Below are 26,474 nucleotides of genomic sequence, written 5' to 3' on the forward strand. Positions count from 1 at the left end.
ACCGTTCAGTAAGTTTAAAGAGCACTCATCTAATTTAGGCACAAACTAAGACAATGGACCTAAGAGTGGACTGAGACAAAGGTGGGACAAAATGCTGATAAACTTGCACATTACATTTAAAATAGTTCACTGAATGCAAACTGATACTGTCCACATTAAAATGCTTTCAAAGTGTCATGAAATTCTACATATACAGAAAAAGCTAAACTAAACAGTTAAAGTTTAACTGTGCTGGTCAGTCTAGCTGTGAGGATAATCTAGTCATGGAAGTCAAGATTTCATTTCATTCATCAGTTTGTTCCACCTCAAGCCTCAGTGTAGTTATCTAAACCTATCTTGATGGTCTTGCTACATTTGATACTTTAAAGTTTGAGCTTCTGAAGGAGAATGTGTTGTAGTCCATCTCAGGACTAATTTCAAGAATGTGTTTTTGTATTTTCTATAGTATCTACCCTTTTGTCCCAACAATGGGCATTTTACATATTTTCCTCACAAGAAATATTTTCATTCATTTCACTAGTATTCATTACAAAATGTCACTCTAGTTGCTGCTTGACAAATAATTTGAATTAAACTGTATTCCTGTTCATAATTTCCCATTCTATCTCATGCAGATGTTGTATAAGGCTTTACAATTCTCATTTAGTTTATAGTCTAAAATGTTTCAGTAACTTTTTTTCTCCTTGGTTAATTTAATTTTTTAATAAACTGATCCAATTGCAGCATTTAGTTGTTCTTTTTTGTTTGTTTTTTTGTTCAGCATCACATGCATGAAAATTCTGCTTATTTACTACACGTTAACATTTAGAGAAAGCGGGATCTGAGAATTTTTATTATTTTAAATATACATTCATCAGGCTAGGCAAATGCATTAAAATGGATGAAGGCTATTCAAATGCCTAATTGGAAGAAAAAAGAAAACTAAATAAAAAACCCTAATTTATACTTTCATTAAGATTGAGGACAAAACCTGTAAGGCTTGTAAAGCATGCAGAAAAATCTCATTTACATAGTTTGCAGAATAAATCCAATACAAAACATACTAGCTATTAGCCTGATCAAAAGAGCCAAAGAGAGACAGCATTACTTAATGACATCATCTGTGAGAAAAACATGCTCGAGTTCCCTCAAATCATTTGTAGACCAAAGTGACCCATGTCACTACCATGATCATACAATGCACATATATTCGATGGTGCAAACACTTATGCCTCATTCTGAAGACAGTCCTCTATAGGAGCGGTTTAACATAATTGAGATGGAACAAATGTATCCATGTAAATCACTGTAACACAAATATGTGCACAGTTTTGTACTTCCCAGGCTCTGGTGCTCTTGTAGTGTTGTGAGGGTGAGCCGTCATCTGCGCATCCACAGCCAGCCATTGATCAGACAGGCAGACAGTAATAGAGAGAAGAGCACCAGCTCCGTCTGTCTGCGCTCTGCGTTCTGTCTCTCCAGACCTGCTATCCTCCTGCTCATCTTTACCACCTGAACCAGTAAAAATCAATGAACACAATCAACATGATCCACAATAATACACTGCTCAAAAAAATTAAAGGAACACTTTTTAATCAGAGAATAGCATCAAGTCAGTTAAACTCCTGGGACATTGATCTGGGGTGCATTTCCCGAAAGCATTGTTGGTCAGCTATGGTCGTAAGTCCCAATGAACTCTATTGGTAACGATGGAACTTGCAACCATAGTTCGCTTTGGGAAACGCACCCCTGGTCAGTTAAGTAGCAGAGGGGGTTGTTAATCAGTTTCAGCTGCTTTGGTGTTAATGAAATTAACAATGGGTGCGCTAGATGGGCAACAACGAGACAACCCCCAAAACAGGAATGGTTTTACATTTTTTTTTTCCTACTCATCTTGTCTGACTGTTTTTCACTAGTTTTGCATTTGGCTAGGGTCAGTGTCACTACTGGTAGCATGAGGCAATACCTGGACCCTACAGAGGTTGCACAGGCAGTCCAACTCCTCCAGGTTGGCACATCAATACATGCCATTGCCAGAAGGTTTGCTGTGTCTCCCAGCACAGTCTCAAGAGCATGGAGGAGATTTCAGGAGACAGGCAGTTACTCTAGGAGAGCTGGACAGGGCCATGTGGGTTTGGATTTTGTTTTCCCTTCATAATAAAAACCTTTATTTAAAAACTGTGTTTAAACAATGTTGTGTTTACTCGTGTTATCTTTGATTCATATTTAAAATTGTTTGATCTGAAACATTAAAGTTTGTGACAAACATATTAAAAAAAAAAAAATCAGTATATGCATATACTGCATATGTATATGCATATATATACACACACTACCGTTCAAAAGTTTGGATCTGTAAGATGTTTTTGAAAGAAGTCTTATGCTCACCAAGCCTACATTTATTTGATCAAAACATTATTAATATTACTACAATTTAAAATAATTTTCTATTTTAATACATAATACATAAAAATGTAATTTATTCTTGTGATGGCAAAGCTGAATTGTCAGCTTCCATTACTCCAGTCTTCAGTGTCATATGATCAATGTTGAACACAGTTGTGCTGCTTAATATTTCTTTGGAAACCATGATACATTTAAGGATTCTTTGTTCTTTTACAGCATTTATTTGAAATAGAAATCTTTTGTTTTTACTGTCACGTTTGATTAATTTAATGCATCCGTACTGAATAAAAGTATTAATTTCTTTAAAAAAAAAATACTAGTAATAAACTTAAAGCCAAACCAATATTTTATGGGAAAAAAGAACCAACTCAAAGTGTCATTACATGTGAAATGGACTAAATTCCTCATGTTGCAAGTTTGTTTTTCTGTTCTTTTGATTATCGGTCTTTGCTAATAATTTGGTAACAAACTCCAAAATGTCCCAACGACATTCTAAACGACTAGTGACAGACCAAAATATCACCAGGTCAATTAATATGGGTCCAAATTAACCATCGAAATTAATATGTAACGTGTCAACAATAGATTTGTATATTAATGTATGTACACTCTTCATATAATACAAAATATTTCATACTGAAAAATGAATTGTGCAAAATCCTCTCTTTTTTTCCAACTTTACACATTTTTATTTTTGTGTAGGTTAATTTTATATGTTAAGCATGAGGGAGGTGACGAGACAGCTCACGAGACGAGACACGAGGTTAAGTTCACGAAGATGAGACGAGATTTTTACACAGTATTTAAGAAATACTCAATGACGAAATACATAGAAAAATAGTCTGCAGGTGCATTTGAAATGTTTTAGCTAATCATCTTGTAATGCATGTCATTTCAGTTCTACTTCCTGAGTATGAATTATCATATGCTGTAAAAGACAATACATAAGCACTGTAAAAGTTTTTGCATCAAACTCAACTGACTGGCTTCTCTCCTGTATGATTTCAGTCTCTTCAGACCTTAGAACTGTACATGATTTATGAACTTCTACAACTTTTTACCTCCTCCTAACTGAACTCCTTTCCATAAATTGATAAAAGAAAAACAGCATAAATAAAAATGTATAACGTAGTTTCTTAAATGCAAACAATAAGTGCAACCATAATCAAAGTACTTTCAACATTCTAAGTCCAAATAGAGACCAAATTTTTCTTCAAGCATGATACAGAGCTAAGAGATGGTTACAATTACACATCCCAGCCTAAGATAGCTTTCATATTAGGAAATATTTGCTTGCATCAGGGGGTCGCTTTCAAAATGCAGGGTATTGAAATCGTGTTTGAATGTGCGCTCGCGTTTTACTTACGCTTTCGAGATCGCACATACTCTGAATTGGGAGTGGCGGTGCTGAGCGCGAATTCTACGATAAGACATTTGTCATACCTTAGGCTCTGTTGTGCAATGAATCCTCCACCATGGTCTTGTCAGTTATCTTGTCACTTACTCTCATCACGAGATCAGTGAACTCTTGATTCCTGCTGCACTACATACGACTCTGCTGCTCATGTTGGATAAGCTGAATGGGACTGAAGTGACCGTTATCCAACTGAATTAAATGGTTTTTATTTCTATAAAAAGCAAAACGACAGAGGAGGCGTAATATAAACATAGCTGTGACATATTCAATCCTAATTTCACCCTCACTCCATCATTTGTACATTTGTATAAAATGATGTATGCTTGACATACAAAATTAACCTATGCAATAGAATAATAAAAAAAACTGGGTTCATAGGAATGCATTGTTTCTCAGTGAAATTTGAACTTGTGGTCGGTGTGAAGCTCAAGCACTGACCTGTCTGCGGAGCACCATGAACTCAACAGCAGTACCAGTGTCCTCTTCAGGACTGAGCCAGAACTCCTGCGAGGCACTGTGGGATGGAAAGTGACATTAACAAAGACACTTCAAAGTCTTTCCACCGAAACATACTGAATGCCCTCCCTTCCATCACTGGTGTAACTAATTCAATAGGCTTCCTCAACACTATCCATTATGATAAAAGTCTCTCCATTAACAACTAAACAGGAAATGTTTGCTTGCTCCAAGGTTGTCATACAGCAGCATTCCACTATTGAATACATGGAAACTGCATGAGCCACTGTCACCTTGTTCTGCTCTGATCAGGTTGAACCTCCACAGCCTGAGAGGGATTGTTTTCCAGGTAACCAAACCTTAAAACACAAGAGAGACACCAGGAACCAAAGCAGTCCACATTGAACATGGTTTTGTGAACAAAAAAAATCCATTCAAAATTAGTAGAAAGGCGGCACTAAAAGCTCAAAGCTTTAGAGTGTTTCAGGTGCTTGTTAGATTCTCAGGTAAAGCAATAGCAGGGAATCCAATCAAAGCCCAAAGCTCTGATGTGAATCTGCAGGCATGAAAGTGTACCAACTCTGAAAGCCAGACAGGCAACCGAATTCCATCAAAAACAACCAAACATCATGAGTTCAAAGGTCAAAGCAAACAGCTGAAGGCTAAATATCCCAGGTTAGCAGGAAGGGGAAAGGCAGGGAGTGCAGGATGAGGATCCATGTGTCACCTGGAGGAGTACTTTTTGGTGACACTCTGGAGGAGTTTCTGAGACGCCTGCTGGCCCAGCTCCTTGGCGGCCTGCAGCATGCTCTGTGGGGACAGCAGGTTGGGTGGGATGGAGGGATGCCCTGGGGGCATTGGCGGGGACTGGTCTGTATGCACGACAGGTGGATGTCCAACACTGCGGCTATTGTGGACAGGGCAGGAGAAGTACGGACATAGAGGTGCACCGCTGTTATTTAAAGACTGATACTAGGACAGCTGTAATACACAAACCTGACAGTGTTTGTTTGCACAGATTTGTGTCTCATCAGGTAAATAAGCATCTCCTTTAGAGCAGGTGATGTGAACTGCCCAAATGCAACAACCAATCTCTCCTGCCCTCTAGTGGATGTTTAGTGGCAGTGAGGCGTGTATATAAAGGCTATGAAATGGATACATACTATAGTACTTCTGATTTGGGGAAAATTTTAGGGAAATTTTTATATTAGTGTAGCTGACAATAAAATGCATTCAGAAAGTTGTTTAAAACTGAATTTAAAACAGAATTTTCTAATTCTTTTATAATTATGAATACTGCTTTCATGAGCTCACATTAATCGAGAGACTACATGGAATGTTCTACTTTTAAAAATTCATCTGTCACACTGTAGGGCCATTTAAAATGAACTAGCAAAGTTGAAAGTGGTGAATAAAACAGATGCTGACCTGTTACAGGGCCTAAGATATACACTTTCACTTATAGATTTTATCTTAAAATCCTGATATTGACAATAAAAATCCATAACATTATGCGTCAACTACAAATTTGTATATTACTGTATTAGTATACATATTGACAAATAAGTGTGCAAAGTCATTATACATGTATATTGTGTAATGTGTATATAAATATGTATATTCACAGAAGTATTGACAAATTATGCAAAATCATATATAATATAATTTTTTTTTTTTAATTTTCATAATAATATCTAATATTTCATAAGAATACTGACATATAATTTATTTCCCTATTCACTTGTTGTGTCTCCCAAAATGCATAATAAAATCCTGGTGTCTACAGTGAACGTGTATGAAATCAATGTCCTGTTTCGTAACAGAAAGTAATATTTTGATTAGAAACCCCATAACATTTTCCTGAGATGTTGATTTATGACAAACAGTTTGAAAGTTAGTAAGATTTATGATAAGATAATGATAATTACAAAATATATATATTTCCATAAAGATGTTAAATTTAATCACTAAATTAATTAATTTCAGCCATTTTTAAAGACCAAGGAGAGGGAGTGGTCATGGTGAAACTTTCAAACATTTGGTATCTGTGAAAAGCTCTGAATGTGCTCTTCCTCTACAGGACATCCAGACTTAAAATGGTGACATGTAAGGTCATAAAATGTATTTGTCAGCTTCTTTGTATATGACAGATCACTATAACTCTATAATGATTTGATTCCCACTAAATGATTAAACATTGAACTGGACTTACGGAGACTGGGAGCGGAGTGTTTGTCTGGAGTGTGTGGGGGTTCCAGGTGGGGTTCGACCAAAGGCCTGGTCACTATAAGACCTGCGAAGTGGACTCTGTGTGACATTACAAGAAATATCATGAAATGGAATGAATCCCTTCATGGCCTTCATTGACATTTATATATTTTGTTAAATGGCTCAACCGTTATCCTGGAACCTTTAAATCTTTATTAAAAGATTTAAAAGGTTTGTTTTGTTTTGTTTTGCTTTGTTTTGTTTTGCTGCTATTTAGTCAAAGGTCTAGCTATGTGAGACTACCTGAACAGGCTCTCTCATGAAAGCCTCCCTGTCCCAGGATCTGTGCTGCAGGTCCCACATTGATGAAGTGTGTTTGGAGAAAAGAGGTCGTGGACTCATATCAGGAGCATCTGTTAAAAAAAAGTTAAAGATTTAAGAAGCCATATTTTGGAAATGTTTAAAATAATTAAGATTTTTATGTTTTTGAAAGAAGTCTCTTATGCTCACTATATATTTAATCAAGAATACAGTAAAAAAAAAAAAAAAATTATAATATTTTGAAATATTACAATTTATCTGTTTACTATTTTAATAAATTTAAAAGGTCATGAATTGAAAAATCAAATTTTCCTTGATCTTTTGACATGTAAGAGGTAATTGTACTATAAAATATCCTGTAAGTTCCAGAACTCAAAACTTCCTCATTAGCCCAAAACAGCTTTTACTGAAATCAAGCTCCCAAACCGACTCATTTTGGGATTTTGTCACATTATTACATCACAGTGCGACAAAAGACTGCCTCTGCAGAAGATCAACACCTACTTCTACACCATTGCCTCTTTAGCCCCACCCACTGATTCAAGCATGTCATGTAGTAGTAAATTTGAGACAGACGCAAACACAGGATTACCCCAGCAACAGAACGATAGAGAATTACAAGACCTTTTGAAGAACCAAGTTGTGTAAAAAAAAGTCTTTGCATTGCCTTCCTTGTGATCCTGACATTAAGAAAGCGTGGATTAACTTTATTAACTAATTTTAACTTCCAGATCACGTTAGTAAGACACTGTTCATTTGTTTGCTTCATTTTAATGCAGAGTTGTATTTAAACAAAACACATTTTGACGCAGACTTTTCAGAGAGACTAAAAATAAAAGATGATGCAGTGATAGGGTGACCAAACGTCCTGTTTTCCCAGGACATGTCCTGTTTTCACGTACTGTCCTGGCCGTCCTGGTTGTTTTTTATAAAGTGATGAAAATGTCCTGGTTTTCATTGTTTTTCATTGGGCCATTAAAATGACCGGTGTTACGAGATTTTCGGCGGAGGCGGAGCATACATTAATATAAATGAGTTTCGCAGACATGCGTGATTGCACGTGCAACAGAGAATATTAGTTCACATTGTATCTCAAGACATTAGTGGATTATTCCATAAAGGTAACTATATTCTCAGTGTCATGGCTGACTTATGCCTAAACTACAGTTGTTTACTTCTAGGTAACAGTTTATAATGTTTTCATTCGTTTGCACGATTTGTGCAGTCGTCTGATGTCTATGAGTTCAGCTCGTTGTGCTCTTCCTTTGTACCTTGCGATGTAACAGCTGATAAAGCCTATATACATTTCTTCATAACTTTCATGCTTGTTTGTCAAGCAACAAAAAACTGCTGGGAAAGATCTGCTCTACAGCAAAATATAGATGGGCAAACAAGGAGGATGAGGAAGAAAAACAGAATGAAGAGGAAAACAAGGATGAAGAAGAAAACTAAAGATATAGATATTTTTTGTAAGTTTGTGAGAGCTATTTTTGTTAAACTTGGATTGCTAATATAGCAGAGGTATTTTTTTAGTTATTTATTTATTTATTTATTTTCTAATACAGAAGAGACATCATTTATATCATTATTTCATTCGTTATTTTTTAAACTTGTCATAATAAAACATGTTGAGTGACCTCTGAGAAGCCTATCTGAATTTGTGTCTTTGGTTATAGATAGTATTTTGTAATATAACAATTTTCTATCCATACAGAGGAGGCATACTTTAAATGTGCTGAAATTATAAGGCATCTTTGAGTAAACTTCGAGTATCTCATTGCCAGGCGAGTGTCCTGGTTTTCGGTAATCAAAATATGGTCACCCTATGCAGAGACAACTTCATTGGAGCCAACACCAAGTAACAATGTACTGTGTGACCAGTGTTGGGGGTAACGCGTTACAAGTAACGTAATCAGATTACTTTTACAAGTAACTAGTAAAGAAACGCATTACTTTTTCAATTTACATCAAAATATCTAAGCTACTTTTTCAAATAAGTAACACACGTTGCTTTGTTTTCCCATTTATTGACTGACAACTCTCCTGTCCCCATGTTGGGGAAAAACTGCAGAGGTGTTGTGTGCGCTGTGTAAGCATAATGGTTAGATAGTTCTAGACTAAATGTGAACTCACAAACATTAAGTATTCCTCAAAATCAATAAAAACAGTGAAATGCAATCTCATAATTTTACACAAACTTGTAATAATTATATACATTAAATTACACAAATATACTGTATTATACTGTATTTAATCTCACTTTATTATAAACAATGTCTTTGTTGCTGACCTTCAATGATCCAATTTAACCATACTAATAAGCAAAAATTACTTTTGATTAGATTTAGAAATAAGAGTGTTGAACTTATGTCTCCTGTATCCTATTCTTCTTTAATCCACAATGGCAGCACAGCTGAGAGGTTTGTTTGAACTGCGCCCTCTACTGTACAGGCTTATTCATTTCACTTTTTAGTGTAAAAGAGCCTTAACATTTGTCAAAATAAACAAATAAAGCCCAGCCCAGGAAGAAAAAGTAACACAAAGTAATGTAACATTACTTTTCATAAAAAATAACTAAGTAACACGATTAGTTACTTTAGGGACTAACTTAATATTGTAATGCCGCTGTTGCCTCTGGCTTGCTTAGTTGGGGACACTTGACATTCAACAAGTTTTTGATCTGCCTGCATTGACACCATTCTATGTGAATTAAACTGAGCTGGACGATGACGTCACTGTTTTCTCCAGAGCTGCTGAACAGATAAATTAACTAAATTAATAACTAATGCTTTTTACAATGGAATGAATCAATACTGAACTAACTTAAGCTGGACAATGACACCATTTTCTTCTAGAGCTGCTGTGCAGCCAAAATTATTTTCCTGTTATCACTGTAAAGCTGCTTTGAAACAATCTGCATTGTAAAAAGCGCTATATAAATAAAGGTGACTTGACATGACATTATTTTTCCCCAATACTGCTTGAGAATTTATACTGTAGCGCCGAAGTCAAACTGAATATTTGAATAATTTAATCACCGTTAAATAACAGATTATTTTTATCCAGAAACAACAGTAGTTGATGTTTAGTCACGGGTTTGATTTACTGACACACACAGACAAAGAACATCTGACCGTACATGCATCATTACCTATCAGATCAGGGATTAGAATTAACACAGTTACTTACATATTGCATTACTGTCGAGTTCAGGTACTGCACAATATTTTTTAATCCTCAACGGCATGTTTATTGCTTGGTAGCTCGATCTGGTTTAGCACCATGTAGGCCTATGTTACTTAGGCTACCTATTCTATTGCATGTCATGCGTGATCCGGTGGGCGGGGCTAAACAGGCAGTGATAAAGTAGGCGTTGATCTTCTTCTGCGGAGGCAGTGCTTGCTGCCCCTTGACGTCAAAGATCCCCACTTTGAAAAACCTGTCGTTTGCTGGGTCTGGTGTCAATAAAAGCTTTTATTGGACTAACAGGGAAGTTTTTAGCTCTGAAACTTACAGGATATTCTTATAATATGATGACCACTTATATGTCAAAAGCTCAAGGAAAATTTGATTTCTCAGTTCATCACCCCTTTAATTTTAATATGCAAAACTGTTACCAATCATAGCAGTGGCTGTTTACTTCCAAGTCTTGAATACGGCACAACTATTAAAACGGAGTGTTTCAAAAAAGAGGGTCAAATTATGTTTTTTGAATTAAAAATCTTGATAACATTGTCAGTGGACCTCAGAGAATATATACACACACACACACAACACACATATATGTGTGTGTGTGTGTATATATATATATATATATATATATATATATATATATATATATATATATATATATATATATATATATATATATATATATATATTTAAAAAAATCTGAATATATAAATGTAAATCTTAATATATAGTTATAACTCTGATTATAGTTACAAACCTGAATACACACCGATAAGGCATAATATTATGACCACCTTTCTAATATTGTGTTGGTCCCCCTGACCTGTCGAAGCATGGACCCCACTAGACCCCTGAAGTTTTGCTGTGGTATCTAGCACCAAGATGTTAGCAGCAGATCTTTTAAGTCCTGTAAGTTGCGAGGTGAATCATTCAAAGAATTGAATTAGAGAGCTCTCTAATTGTATTTGTTACTAGTAATAATTGGATTGGAGAGCTCTCTAATTGTAATTGTTACTGGTAAGAATTGAATTTGAGAGCTCTCTATTGTAATTGTTACTAGTAAGAATTGAATTATAGAGCTCTCTAATTGGAATTCTTACTAGTAAGAATTAATTTGTAGTATGGCAAAGCCGTTTTAGCTTAAATTGTTCCCAGCATTACTCGTCGTAATTGCATTTTTACTAGTAAGAATTCAATTAGAGAGCTCTACAATTCAATTCTTACTAGTAACAATTACAATTAGAGAGCTCTATAATTCAATTAAACATATCTGCAATTGAATTAGAGAGCTCTGCAATTGCATTAGGGAGATCTATAATTCAATTATTACTAGTAATAATTATGATTAGAGAGCTCTATAATTTAATTAGAGCTCTGCAATTGAATTACAGAGCTCTGCAATTGCATTAGAGAGCTCTATAATTCAGTTCTTACTAGTAACAATTATATTATTATTATTATTATTATTATTATTATTATTATTATATATATATTTGGGGATTTTTTCAGCAAGGATAAGGCGATATCTTGCTGATTGTTTTTGTGCGGGCTGGTTTAGGCCTGTATAAAACTACCAGGAAGTGGCAGTCCAATCCTGTCTTAATGAGTGATTCATTGATTCAAATGATTTGTTCAAAACGGTTGATTCATTTAGAAGTCTTTATTGGTAACTGACTCAAATTATTCGTTTAAAAAAACAGATTCACATCAAGTACGAAACATTGCATTGTTGCTCTGAGATGCACAACAGTTCGGCCCCGCTTTGTTTTAAACTATTTTCGTAGCAAAAACAGACAATATTGTCTGTAACTCACTGAATATTACCTTTTTAGTTTGTTATAGACTATAAATATCAAATTTGTGATCACGCTATGTTATAGGCCTATAAAAAAAAAAAAAAAAAAAAAAAACTCACAGGGATATTTTTGCCCTCATATAGCAGCATTACTGGCTTCATCATGCAGTAAGTGTTTTGGACTCTCAAGTCGTGTTTTTGTTCGTCTTTTGCAAAGTCAGTGACTCGATAGCGAATGTCAGCTTGTATATCATTAAAATGACAATTCTGAGATGAAAATTATCGCACACCCCATAGCCCAAATTGCCTCAGCATTATTTTGTGAGTGGAAAATGCAAGTAAAACTCTTGCAATGCTTGACAAAATAAGTATTTTACAATTTTAAAATAGATCCATATCACTATAATATTTATATTTTCTAAGAGAGTGTGAATTCACCTGGAAATACAACAGTAGGCCTACGTAGCATACCTTCACAACGAGGCTAAATGCACACCTTAAGAAAAATGTGCTATTAAAACAATCAATTTAGCAAAGTTTGTACTATATTTGGTTTATTTTGATACCTAGCCTACATAAAATAGGCTAATTCATTTTTGTTCAACAAATATACTGTCACTTCAATATATCACTTCAATACTATATTACTTATATAGGCTCCTATTATTTTACCCAAAATACAAAATAAGTTCCGTTAATGGAAAAAAACTTACTAATTAACCTACCTTGAACAAAATTGAAAAACATTAACAAAATATATTCAATAATTTGATCGATTCTCATTTGCTACATTAATCTTCAACATTTTTAAAAATATTACATATTAGATAAAATGAGCGAAGAATCAACTTTGCGCTGCTGTCCGGATGGCGTCAAGGATCAGCCAAATTAGCTAGTGGTTTAAAAGAAAATAAAGTCAAACGTGCCTTCAGCTCCGTTGTTCCCTATTTCTTGTCTATAAAGCATAATCAATAATGCTATAATGTTATAATGATTTTAATCAACACCAAAAATAGTTAGGCCTGTTATAAAACTAATAAAAATAATATTGAGTAAAAATAGTTAGGCCTATTTCAGATCATTAGAGCCTCTACGGCTGCATTTACACTTGGCATTAACATGCAACCTGTATCTCGATGTTGTCCACATACGCATTGAAAAGACAAGTGTAAACGCGTTTGTGATCGGAATGTTATCCGATCAACGTGTCCTGGTTCGGAGGTAGTCAAGGACGCATTGTGGTCGGATCTCAGTGTAATGTAAATGCAATCCAGCCATTGTATCTACATTCAGAGGGCGACGTCATTAAATCCCCGCCCAGTCTCCCCACATGGCTGTCAGAAAATAAATGGACAGACACAGTTTTGACAAGAAATTAAACTTCTTTGAACTTTACAATAAACGTCTATCTTTAAAACAGTTTATTTACCTTGTGAGTCATTTTTCATTTTAATTGTGCAACATTATTCATTGTTTCAGTTTATTTCCAATATTGCACGCTTAACTTAATAACTTAAAACCTGGATGATGTGACATTTTAACATGATCAACCCAGTTATTTTTCAACTCTGGAAGTATTCTTTTATTTTTTTAAATTAATTTAATCAAAGACTGGAGATTGCATTGGAAAGTAGCCCAAGTGAGTGAAAGAAATAGGACATTGCTTAATTTGTATCGCCTTTACTCTTATCTGGTGTTGTATAGCCTTGTTTAGTTCTAATTAATGTGATGTGCGTTCTTTTATTTCTTTAATACAAAGCGGATTTTGCCGTTACATATTACACAAACAATACAAATGCTTGTGTACTCCATTCAATCATGTTGGGGAACTTAAATTGGTAGATTAAGTTCTCTATTTGTGATCGATTGTATACTTTTGTGGAATAAATCACAAAAAATTCTGTGCTGTGTGCACTGCATTGATAGAGGCTAAAGTGAAAGTTGTTTTACGCTATGAAGCCATTTGAAGCGTCTGCCTTTCACACGCGCCTAATTTAAATACTGTGCGGGAAACAATTAGTGCCCACCGAGTCGGACCAAATCCAACTAACGATGCAAGGGCCAAGCAGACCAAACCCAGAGTGTTTCTGGTTCTTTTCCACTTTTTCCAGGATAAGCATCGCATCCTCAGATTCAGCAGGCAACAGCGCGAGTTGCTCTTTCATTGACACCGAGTGTTTTTCCATGAGGATTTCAGCGCTGACCTAGGGAAAAAACGAGCAGCGTTTAAAGATGTGAAGTCTCGGCTCTACAAGAAGGGAGTCCGATTCGGTCTCTTGTACCCTGCAAGGCTCTGCGTTACTCGTGAAGGGAAAACACACCTCTTCGGCACGCCAGAGGAAGCCAATGAGTTCTACTGTACTCACTGGGGTGAAGAATAATGCGCATAGACGCTCTGTTCTCTCCCTCTGGTAAGAAATAGAAAACTCTGTTAGTTTTATATCGTATGTGTAAAATCCGAGGCTGAACTGGACTTATGGGAATAATTGTACACTCCATTTTGGCTTTTACTTTTATTTTTATTATTATTATTCAAACCTGGATAACGTACTCAAATGTTGACAATTTTTGTTTCTGAACCTCTTTTATAAGGCTACACCCACATTGTACAAACCCGATTCCAAAAAAGTTGGGACACTGTACAAATTGTGAATAAAAACAGAATGCAATGATGTGGAAGTTTCAAATTTCAATATTTTATTCAGAATACAACATAGATGACATATCAAATGTTTAAACTGAGAAAATGTATCATTTTAAGGGAAAAATAAGTTGATTTTAAATTTCATGGCATCAACACATCTCAAAAAAGTTGGGACAAGGCCATGTTTACCACTGTGTGACATCCCCTCTGCTTTTTATAACAGTCTGCAAACGTCTGTGGACTGAGGAGACAAGTTGCTCAAGTTTAGGAATAGGAATGTTGTCCCATTTTTGTCTAATACAGGCTTCTAGTTGCTCAACTGTCTTAGGTCTTCTTGATCTTCCTCTTTATGATGCGCCAAATGTTTTCTATGGGTGAAAGATCTGGACTGCAGGCTAGCCATTTCAGTACCCGGATCCTCCTCCTACACAGCCATGATGTTGTAATTGATGCAGTATGTACTCTGGCATTTTCATGTTGGAAAATGCAAGGTCTTCCCTGAAAGAGACGATGTCTGGATGGGAGCATATGTTGTTCTAGAACTTGGAAATACCTTTCAGCATTGATGGTGCCTTTCCAGATGTGTAAGCTGCCCATGCCACACGCACTCATGCAACCCCATACCATCAGAGATGCAGGCTTCTGAACTGAGCGCTGATAACAACTTGGGTTGTCCTTGTCCTCTTTAGTCCGGATGACATGGCGTCCCAGTTTTCCAAAAAGAACTTCAAATTTTGATTCGTCTGACCACAGAAGAGTTTTCCACTTTGCCACAGTCTATTTTAAATGAGCCTTGGCCCAGAGAAAATGCCTGCGCTTCTGGATCATGTTTAGATATGGCTTCTTTTTTGACCTATAGAGCTTTAGCCGGCAACGGCAAATGGCACGGTGGATTGTGTTCACCGACAATGTTTTCTGGAAGTATTCCTGAGCCCATGTTGTGATTTCCATTACAGTAGCATTCCTGTATGTGATGCAGTGCCGTCTAAGGGCCCGAAGATCACAGGCATCCAGTATGGTTTTCTGGCCTTGACCCTTACGCACAGAGATTGTTCCAGATTCTCTGAATCTTTGGATCATATTATGCACTGTAGATGATGATAACTTCAAACTCTTTGCAATTTTTCTCTGAGAAACTCCTTTCTGATATTGCTCCACTATTTTTCGCCGCAGCATTGGGGGAATTGGTGATCCTTTGCCCATCTTGACTTTTGAGAGAGACTGCCACTCTGAGAGGCTCTTTTTATACCCAATCATGTTACCAATTGATCCTCCAGCTGTTCCTTATATGTACATTTAACTTTTCCGGCCTCTTATTGCTACCTGTCCCAACTTTTTTGGAATGTGTAGCTCTCATGAAATCCAAAATGAGCCAATATTTGGCATGACATTTCAAAATGTCTCACTTTCAACATTTGATATGTTATCTATATTCTATTGTGAATAAAATATAAGTTTATGAGATTTGTAAATTATTATTGCATTCCTTTTTTATTCACAATTTGTACAGTGTCCCAACTTTTTTGGAATCGGGTTTGTATATGACTCCATTTGTTGTTAGTTCGCATACTTTGGAAGTCTTTTCATTAATCTTTGTTCTATACCTTCTGACACAATCTGTGACAATAATGATCATTACATTTTTGTCTCTGGATCTCTTTTTCAAGTCCCAGTGGTTTTAGTTAACGTTTGTGCTCCCAAATGGGATGATGTTCAGTTTGCAAATAGTCTCCTATCATCAATTCCCAAGATTAATACACATCATTTGTTCTTTGCTGGTGATTTTAATTGTGTTTTCGATCCTCAGCTTGACAGGTCCAGCACTAGTAGTAATATTTCTGATATGGCAAAGGCTTTTTCTCTATTTATGCAACAGAACGACTGTGTGGATCCTTGGAGATTCTTAAACCCAATGACTAAGCAATTCTCCTTTTATTCCCATGTCCATCACTCCTTTTCCAGACTAGACTATTTTTTTATAGACAACTTGTTTATATCAATGGTTAAGAAAGTTGACTACACGGCTATAGTTGTTTCCGATCATGCGCCTGTGGTGCTGGACCTGCATTTCCCTTCAAACATCAGGGAACACCCACTCTGATCATTTAATTCATTACTACTATCTAACGATAAATTCTGTAACTTTGTCTCAACTAATATAGACACGTTTCTGGAATTCAATAAAATGGATACAGTGTCTTACTCCTTACTTTGGGAGACTTTGAAAGCTTACTGGATGGGCCAAATATATTATCTTATACATCGTAAGCTAATAAAGAACGTAAGAAGGAACTGCAAGCACTCTCACAATCCATATTAGATTTAGATTTAGCGGCTACAGCAGAATTACGTAAAAAAAGAGTGGACTTGCAGACAAAGTTTAATTTTTTATCCACTACTCATGCAGAGCAATTAATAATGAGGACACGTGGTCTTTACTATGAGTATGGAGACAAATCAAGTCGGCTTTTGGCTCACCAGTTGAAACGTCAGGCTGCTTCTCGTCTTATTTCCCAGCTAAAGGACTCTAATCAAACTTTAACTAGCAACCTAGAAGAAATTAAAAAAACTTTTAAAACCTTTTACTCCTCATTATATACTTCTGAATTCCCTTCAGATCCAAAGAAAATTTCTTAGATAATTTAGATATTCCCACCCTGCAATCAGATAAGGTGGTAGATTTAGAGCATGACCTCGAGATTGAAGAAATCAGTAGGGCCATTATGGCAATGAAGAGTGGGAAGTCTCTGGGCCTTGATGGGTATCCTATAGATTTTTATAAGAAATTTAGGGAGAAACTTGCGGCAATTCTTCTTCATGTTTTTAAGGGATCATTGGAGGCAGGCTTTTTGCCTCCAACTTTTTCACAAGCATCCATTTCACTCCTCCTCAAAAAAAGATAAAGATCCTACCCAGTGTGAATCATATCGCCCCATATCTCTTTTAAATACTGACATTAAAATATTAGCTAAAGTGTTAGCATTTCATTTAGAACGTGTCCTTCCCTCAATAATTTCAGACGATCAAACGTGATTTATTAAAGGTCGCCAATCTTATTCTAATATTCGAAGACTTGCTAACATAATGTATCTTTCTGTTCCTTCTCCACACCCGGAGGTAGTTATTTCCTTGGATGCGGAGAAGGCGTTTGATCGAATTGAATGGCCATATTTGTTTGCAGTCTTAAAAAAGTTTGGTTTTAGTAATATTTTTATGTCTTGGGTTAAATTAATATATAAGTCCCCTTCAGCTTCTATTCGGACCAATTATTCCAGTTCAGACTTTTTTCCATTAATACGTGGGACTCGTCAGGGATGCCCACTGTCCCCACTCCTTTTTGCCATTGTGATTGAGCCTCTTTCAATAGCTCTGAAAACAACAACAGCGTTCCAAGGAATTAAGCGAGGGGGTATTGAACATCGTGTGTCTTTATACGTCGATGACCTTTTGCTTTACATCAGTGACCCCATATCTAGTTGTCCTTTAATTATATCATTATTAGGTCGGTTTGGTACCTTTTCGGGATACAAATTAAATTTCCAAAAAAGTGAATGTTTCCCCATTAATAATTTGGCCTTACAAATTCAACAAGAATCATTACCCTTCCGTTTTTCTTGTGATGGGTTTAAATACCTTGGAATTCATATGACGTGCTCCTTTTCTTCTTTGTTTGAAGCCAATTATAAAGCTCAGTTAAAAGAAGTAAAGGTAGAGTTGGAAAGGTGGCATAGTCTTCCCCTTACTTTAGCTGGAAGAATACATTAAGTGAAAATGACAATTCTTCCCAAGTTCCTTTATTTGTTTCAGTCCCTACCAGTTTTTTTGCCCAAATCTTTTTTCCACTCAATCAACCAATCCATGTCCTCTTTCATTTGGGAAAATAAGACCCCCTGGGTTAACAAACATGTTCTTCAGAGGACCCGTGATGTTGGTGGTTTAGGTCTCCCAAGTTTTACTCATTATTACTGGGCATCAAATATTCAGAAGATATTGTTTTGGCTTCATTGCCCAGAAACAAATTGGTGTTTAATTGAAGCACAGACATGTTACTCTTCTTCTTTCCCTGCTTTAGTGTTTTCTTCCTTGCCTTTGAAAGCTTCTCGATTCACATCCAATCCTGTTGTACTTTCTACTCTCAAGATCTTTAATCAGTTTCGTTGTCACTATAAATTTACATCAGCATCGGTTTTGGGTCCTATTTACACAAATCATTTATTCCCTCCCTCTACACTGGACTCATCATTTAGACAGTGGGTAGTTTCCGGGTTGAAACGCATCAAAGATTTATATACTGAAGGTTTATTCAACAGTTTTGAGAACCTCTGCAGACTGTATGACCTCCCACAAAACCACTTTTTTAGATATCTTCAGATTCGCATTTTTTTTTTAAAACAAATTCCCATCCTTCCCTGACCTTCCTCCTACCTCACCCTTAGATAATCTTACTCTCAATTTTTATAATAAAGGATTGATTTCACTTTTATACTCCCAGCTCATGTCTTTGAAAGAGTACAATCTGGATAAAATTAAATCCAGATGGGAAGACGAATTGGGCATTGAACCATCTGAGGCTTTTTGGAGGGAGGCGCTTAAAAAGGTCCACTCATCATCATCTTCAGTTAGGTTAGGGCTCATGTAATTCAAAGTGCTGCACTGGGTTCACCTGAGCAAGGCATGGTTAGCTGGAATATATCCTGGATTAGATGCAGCCTGTGATAGGTGCTCTTTTTTCCTAGCCAGTCTGACGCATTCGTTTTGGTCTTGCTCCTCTCTAAATAATTACTGGGCATTGGTTTTTAAAACTATCAGTGATGCCCTTGGGGTGATATTGCAGCCTTGTCCTTCAATAGGTATTTTTGGAACCCCCAGTGACACTATAATCATTTCTTTAACTGCAACCCAGAGGGACATTATTGCTTACACTTCTTTATTGGCCCGCAGAAGAATTTTGTTATGTTGGAAATCCCCTACCCCTCCTTCTGTGACAGATTGGCTAGAAGATGTTATGTCCTTTTTAAAATTAGAGAAGATAAAATTTACATTAAAGTCGGCATGAAACGGAAGTTGCGATTGTCTTTTCTTCTGTACTGTGACGTCTATCCAAGTGAAACAGCATCTGAAATGAGAGGGCGGGACTTGATTTCGTCCTTCGGGAATTGATTGGAAGTTGGGCGTTGCTAACAAAATGGAGGCAGATATGAATTACTCACTCCGAGCACTCACGTTACTGTAAGAGCTGTATTGAGGATGACGAGGACGGTTAACGGCACTAAACAGCGAGAGAGTCTGACTGACTGACGGTGCGTGTCCATTGGCGTGGAGCAAACGGTTAAAAGAGCGAGTGTTTTCGGTTCATCCCTATGGAAGTTGAGCCGCGCGTAAAATTAAGTGACGCTCAACTTCCATAAGAATGAATCTAAAAATGCTCTGGTTGCTTGCTCTGCTCCAGTGGACACGCAGCCTGACTGACTGAGCGTGTCGCAGGTTCCTTTCCATGTTTACTGTACACCCCAATGACTGGCATCAGCGGTGGTTAATGCATTAATCTCTATAAAGTGAAGCACAGCATTTACCCCATACGTCACTGCAATTCCTGATAGCTCCACCCTTGCGCCATAGCATGTGACAGGAAGAGACGATGAGTCGTTTTGAAGGGGGATGGGTGGTTAATGATTTTGATTAAAGATTATGAGGGCACATGAATTTTAAAAAAATAATGAAGTTCACGGATAAATTATTGATAATAAATACTACAATATTCCATAAAAAAATAAGAATTGTCCATTTTGATTTCATGCCGACTTTAAGGGGATCGGTGGACAGGTTTTACTCAAAATGGGAACCCATTTTGTCACACTTTAAAAATTTGAAAGAATTACCCAGTTGTTAATTTCTACTCTCCATGTATCTTTCTCTTTACCTTTTTTTGTGATGCTGTATTTGATGTTTTGACCTGTAATTTGTCTCACAGAATGGCTATTTTTTCTTTTTCTTTTTTTTCCTTTTATCTATTCATACTGTAATGCTATTATTGTAATAATAATATTATTATCATCGCTATGTAGTGGTATGCATGGGTCCATGCCTTGAAAAGATGTCAGACATTATGCCAATTTGTTGTAGCTAAGCTGTCTAGGGAAGGGATAGGATTGGGGGGGGGGGGGGGGGGGGGGGGTTGTTGCTGTTATATTTAAAATAGAAGGAACTAAAATGTATCTTTGATTGTCTTGATGCATGTTGCTTTACTCCTTCAATAAAAAAAAAAGAATTCCAATTGCAGAGCTTTCTAATTCAATTACAGAGCTCTGCAATTATACATATCTTTAATGTGTGTTTTACTAGTAAAAATTCAATTAGAGAGCTCTGCAATTGCATTATTACTAGTAAGAATTGAATTAGAGAGCTCTCTAATTGTATTTGTTACTAGTAATAATTGGACTGGATAGCTCTCTAATTGTAATTGTTACTAGTAAGAATCGAATTTGTGAGCTTTCTATTGTAATTGTTACTAGTAAGAACTGAATTATAGAGCTCTCTAATTGGAATTCTTACTAGTAAGAATTCAGTTGTAGAGTTCTGTAACTAAAATGAATAGTCAATGGAGACATATGACTAGTAAAAATTAATTTGCAGAGCTCTCTAATCATAACTGTTACTAGTAAGAATTGAATTGTAGAGCTCTCTAATTGAATTCTTACTAGTAAAAATGCAATTACGACAAGTAACGCTGGGAACAATTTAAGCTAAAATGGCTTGCCATAGTTTTAGGGCTCTGTAACTAAAAATTAATGGAAGTCAATGGAAACATATGACTAGTAAAAATTCATTTGTAGAGCTCTCTAATTGTAATTGTTACTAGAACTGAATTAGAGAGCTCTGTAATGCAATTATTACTAGTAACAAATACAACTAGAGAGCTCTCTAATTCAATTCAACACACACTATATATGTATAGCTTTTCCCCTGCTGTACATACTTTTTGTCTACTTCTAAGTATATCACAGTTTCCAAGTTTCCACAAAAATAATAAACAGCAAAAACTGTTTTCAACATGGATAATAATAATAAATTAATCTTGAGCACCAAATCAACATATTAGAATGATTTCAGAAGGATCATGTGACACTAAAGTTAAAAATTCAGCTTTGCCATCACATGAATAAATCACATTTCAAAATATATTAAAATAGAAAATAGTTCTTTTAAAATGTAATAATACTTAATATAACTGTTTTACTGTATTTTGATCAAATAAATGCAGACTTGGTGAGCATAAGATTTAAAAAAAAATTAAATTGTTTTTACTTTGTGTGCAATTACCATATCTGACCTGTAAATCATTACTGAACACAGTTTTACACTATGAGCAATATGAAATATACCTGTTAAGGCCAGTCTGTCTGGTATATGCATGCTGTAGGCAGCAGGCAGATCTTCAGGTCTTTGGTCTGCAGGTTCGTGCGCGTTAGGGGCTGGACCGACCCTCAGCCGCTCGGGCACGCGCATGCTCTGGCTGATGACCTCAGTGAAGTACGAGTCACGCTCGCGCATCGGCGGACCGTCACCAAAATACCCCGTAGATGCCATAACTAACCTAATGCCAGTAAAAGGAATTACACTAACCGCATGGCTCAACATCAAATGTTAAGCTGCGTTACGTGAGCAAAACAAACACACAGACTAAAATAGATTACAATATAAAGTCGTGGTAAATAGCAAATATTTAAGACAGAAGCTGCTTGCTGATTGTTATATGTTAAAAGTGAGCAGTCTGTGACCTATGTATGTTCAGATACATGGTCAACCGTCAAAATCGTTCACACATGACCTACAGTTAAGATAGACATCGATATTGGCTAAGTAGTTTAAATATACAGTTCATATTTCTATATACCAACACACCGATACGAATATTAACAGAAACCTATTGATTACAACTCGTGGGGCTAAATTTGTCAACTCATACATGGTAAAAATGAGTCCACGACTCGGCCTAAACGGTTTGGTTTCGGTTTTCCAGCCAGATCTTTGGACATTTAACTTACTAGCGATATATTATAGGCAAAGTGTCTTTTTGGCTTAATATAAACACTTCTTTAAACTTCCAACAAGCTGTTCAAACCCACCTTCGTGCAGCTCACGGCGACTGACGTAACGTCGTATTACTGCGTGCAAAAGTGGGCGGTGCATTCATTTTCAATAATTTGGAGAAGGAGGTCTCTGCGGAACAAAAAGGGGCGGTTCCCAACTTTGGGGTGTTATCACACGGGAATAGGTGTTTTTCAACCTCTTTACCTGATTTGCTCAAATCGAGTGGGATATTTCCGGAAAAACAATAAGAGATATGTATTGTATATGAATGTAAGTGTATTGTTTAAGTTGTTTAACAGTTGTTTAACGTTTCTTTGTGTGAATATGCTTGCTAGCTCGTTGTAAAAAGCTCCAAGCAATCTTCCACTCACTTCTAGCGATAACTATTAGCTAACATTCGCTATTCTATTTGATGTATCTGTTAGTCACTTGATTTAGTTTTGCAATTAGGTTGTGGCTACAGTGTCTGTGGTCAATAAAATGATTATAAAGTTTAAAGTCTTCAGAGTCATCATTTCAGGTTAACACTTTTTTTTTTTTTTTTTTTAAGTTTACACAAGGTCAGTAAGTAGTCTTATTAATGCATATAAAGCTTATACTTATACAATATACGCTGAGGCAGTCATGTGTTTCTGTGGTTGATAGCCTATAAAAAACAAACACTTAAAATTAAAGTTAATTATATCACAAGCACTGTCTAGCCTACGTATTCTCTCTGCTTGTCTGTTGATAGTGCAGTGGTTATGTCATTTTAATATTATATAATATATATAATATTATATAGCTTTTATGACGAAGGTTTACATTATGCACGTGGAATTTGGCATGCGAGAGATTAAATAAAATAGGCTGTTGATCGCGTGCCTGCTCTTCTGCGTTATTCATATTGAAGAGCATCAATTATTAAACAAGACTTGTAGCACAAGAAGGATCTAGCCTTAAGAAACTATTTGAGGTGAAAAAGGTGAGGTGAAAAAATACCGTAGTAATTTATAGTAAGTACTATAGTGTTTTTGAACCATACTTGAATTAATTTGTTGTGGTAATTCTATAGGCTATTGCTGTGGTAATATAACAACTATAGTAATATAAACAAATTACGTTACCCAATACTGTACTATGTTTTCTTTAAACTATATTATACTACAATACACGCAGTTAACTGTAGTACAAACTAAAGTACTACAGCCTATGCTGTAGCAATAATTAACAAAGTGTTGTAAATACTATAATATACAGTATATTTACTGGTTCAAAAACACTATTTACTATCAATATAGTATTTTTACACCCCATGTCCAACCAAATGACGCCGATTGGATAAGTTCAGACAAATGACTATTTGTCTATGTAAAATATATAGCCATTGTGACAAAATTACATCCCGTGTCATTATAATTCGTAGGCTAGTTTATGCAAAATAATAATAATAATAAAATAAATAAATAACTAGCACTAAAAAAACTGAGTAGGCTAATAAAACTTGCATAAATCATATATTTCGCCCTCTCGAGCTATAAGCTACAGGTCCTGTAAAAATAGTTCATACTCTTCAAAATAAATAAATGCATTATAGTAAAATATATCTAGGCAGGCACTCGGGAAAAACGCATAGTTTCCCTGTTACGGAAGTCAAGCATGCAGCAATATTTTATTTATTTTTCATTATCTCGACATAATTGTTTCTCGGGATCTAAACATTAAAAAAGTAGTTGTAATCATAAGAAAACAAGAAAAAAATAAAATAATAATGAATGGCCTTTCGTACTTTAAAAAAAACGCATATCCCGGCTTCCGTACTTTTTTGGTTGGATCGTTATAAACACCTCTCTCAGTTAGAAAACACCCCAAAATTGGGAGACGCCCCTCTTTTGTTCCGCAGAGACCTATACTTGATAATTTGACCGCGGACCCAGAGCCATAGAGAGAGAGAGTTGCGACAACTCCATAGACTCCAATGGAACGGTTTTTTACAGCAATGGCGGCTCGTGGAGCCTCTCAATAGTTCCCGGAAGTAGCAGCCGCGCCGTAGAGTTACAGCAGAACAGACCGTTTGTGATGTACTTTTAAAAGGTAAGCCGTTTAAATTATAAGATTTTATAGTATCAGTACATCTGAATCAAATTAACTTGTGTATTAAAGCATGCTAGCTGATATTGCTCACTAAATAAATAGTTCCAGGGGATAGTAGATTAGATAATAGATTAAAACAATTTATTCATCGTTGTGTAATTAGAGAAAAAGGATTCTAAACGGGGTTAAATATAACTTTGGGGCTTGTGGTGGGTGAAAGTGGTAAAATGAGAATATCCTTATTCCATATTAAATGTACAACCCAGGTGAAAAAATACTATAGTAAATAGTATAGTGTTTTTGAACCATACTATAGTAAATTGTAGTATACTATATTATAGTATTTACAACACGTTGTTAATGAATGCTACAGCATACTGCAATATAGTGAACTGATAAACTGTAATAAATACTGTAGTATACTTTAGTTTTTTACTGCAGTACTGTTTTACTGTAGTTTTTTATTGTAGTATAATATACCCTAAAGTTGTAGAAAACTTAGTACAGTATTGGGTAACTTAATTTGTTTATATTACTATAGTTGTTCTATTATCACAGCAACTATAGAATTACCACAACAAATTAATTCAAGTACTTTACTATAGTATGGTTCAAAAACACTATGGTATTTACTATAAATTACTATAGTATTTTTTTCACCTGGTAATAAAGAAAAAAAATCCTTATTTTAGAATTTATATTCAAGAATGTATTGTGATTCTGTTGTCTGTCTATTATGTGTCTATTTTTGGATTGATGGGGAGAGGGAAGTTTATAAGTGAGATTAAAAAAAACAATGCTTAAAAGCAGCTAAATAAATAAATAAATATAATAAATATATATATATATATATATATATATATATATATATATATATATATATTACACTAGGCTAAATGGGAAATCATACTAAATACCAAAACTGTATATTATATACTACTACTGTATTTAATTTCTCCCATTTTGTTTCCTTTTATCTTGCTTTCAATACAAGCACAAAGGGGATTCAGATCCTGAAGACTCCATGCAATGATGCGGTCACCGCCAGTCTCTGCTCCTTGGATTTTGCAAGCTTTTCCTTGCTCCTTATTTTTAATAAACCTTTAATAAACATAAAAGTTCCCAGTGTTGGTTTTTGTGAAAAAAGGCAGATACACCTGTATATGATTAACACACAACTTGGCGCACAATCTTTAGTTCTATTTAGATTGTTCCTGCTGACTAGAACATAACTTTCTCCTTTCCGTGTCAGTGGGGAAACCATGCATTCATACTGCTTTCTCTGAGTGACTGGATCATCCTCATGCAACACTGCAAAACATAGCGGGGAGACTACAAGAACATGTAGGAAAGGACAGACGAAATGCTTGACATGCAGTTTATTATAAATGTATAAATCCATTGCACTAAATCAGTGCAAAAGTCAATGTGTATATAATGTTTTATTTTAGAATTGAATATATTGTGTATGAATGTATATATAATAAGTGAATGGGGTGCATAAGAATTGTTAACATTAAGATTAATTAAATTTCACTTAATTAAATTTTACATTTCACTTATTTGCAATGGGTTTTTTAAGACAACCTGTCACCTGCAGGTCTCCTGTCCCTGTAAAACCATAGTGAACATGACATGATTGCCCTTAACTAACATACAAGTTTAAAAACATAAAAATACTTCAAAACAACTGCAACGCGATCTTTAAACAAGGTAATGTTAGCCAGAAATATGTTAACAAGGCAGGCAACGCTGGTTGACAACACTAATCCTCAAATATTAGCAGGTTTTTATCTTTTAAAAACAACATTGCTGTAACTACAAACACATGCTACATTCACATGTCGGTGTATTACATAAATATTGTAAACCGATGCATTTATTGACTACAA

General features: G+C 35.6%; 1 protein-coding gene and 1 long non-coding RNA gene across 7 annotated transcripts; one reads left to right on the forward strand and one right to left on the reverse strand.

Annotated features, from left to right (window-relative positions):
• Nucleotides 1-809: 809 nt before the first annotated feature.
• On the reverse strand, nucleotides 810-22,653 carry LOC125252355 (mitochondrial fission factor). Of its 6 annotated transcripts, XR_007181211.1 has the most exons (9): nucleotides 22,545-22,653; nucleotides 21,801-22,012; nucleotides 6,770-6,879; nucleotides 6,471-6,565; nucleotides 4,986-5,165; nucleotides 4,552-4,617; nucleotides 4,241-4,316; nucleotides 3,829-4,013; nucleotides 1,355-1,491 (listed from the first exon to the last, which is right to left on the reverse strand). XR_007181211.1 is itself a non-coding variant. In XM_048165568.1 (8 exons), the coding sequence occupies exons 2-8, from the start codon at nucleotides 22,003-22,005 to the stop codon at nucleotides 1,360-1,362; spliced, it is 864 nt and encodes a 287-aa protein (XP_048021525.1). In that variant the 5' UTR covers nucleotides 22,006-22,012; nucleotides 22,545-22,651; the 3' UTR covers nucleotides 810-1,359. The 6 variants fall into 6 exon arrangements, 5 of the variants coding, with proteins under 5 accessions (XP_048021525.1, XP_048021526.1, XP_048021528.1 ...); XM_048165568.1 differs by lacking the exon at nucleotides 3,829-4,013 and having other exon boundaries at nucleotides 810-1,491; nucleotides 22,545-22,651; XM_048165569.1 differs by lacking the exons at nucleotides 3,829-4,013; nucleotides 22,545-22,653 and adding an exon at nucleotides 22,464-22,529 and having other exon boundaries at nucleotides 810-1,491.
• An 86-nt stretch (nucleotides 22,654-22,739) lies between these two features.
• On the forward strand, nucleotides 22,740-25,700 carry LOC125252357. Its single transcript, XR_007181212.1, has 2 exons — nucleotides 22,740-24,582; nucleotides 25,577-25,700. It is a non-coding gene; the product is annotated as an uncharacterized LOC125252357 (long non-coding RNA).
• The last annotated feature ends 774 nt before the right edge of the window (nucleotides 25,701-26,474 follow it).

This window comes from Megalobrama amblycephala, linkage group LG18 (genome assembly GCF_018812025.1).
Source record: "Megalobrama amblycephala isolate DHTTF-2021 linkage group LG18, ASM1881202v1, whole genome shotgun sequence".
NCBI classification, from domain to species: Eukaryota; Metazoa; Chordata; class Actinopteri; order Cypriniformes; family Xenocyprididae; genus Megalobrama; species Megalobrama amblycephala.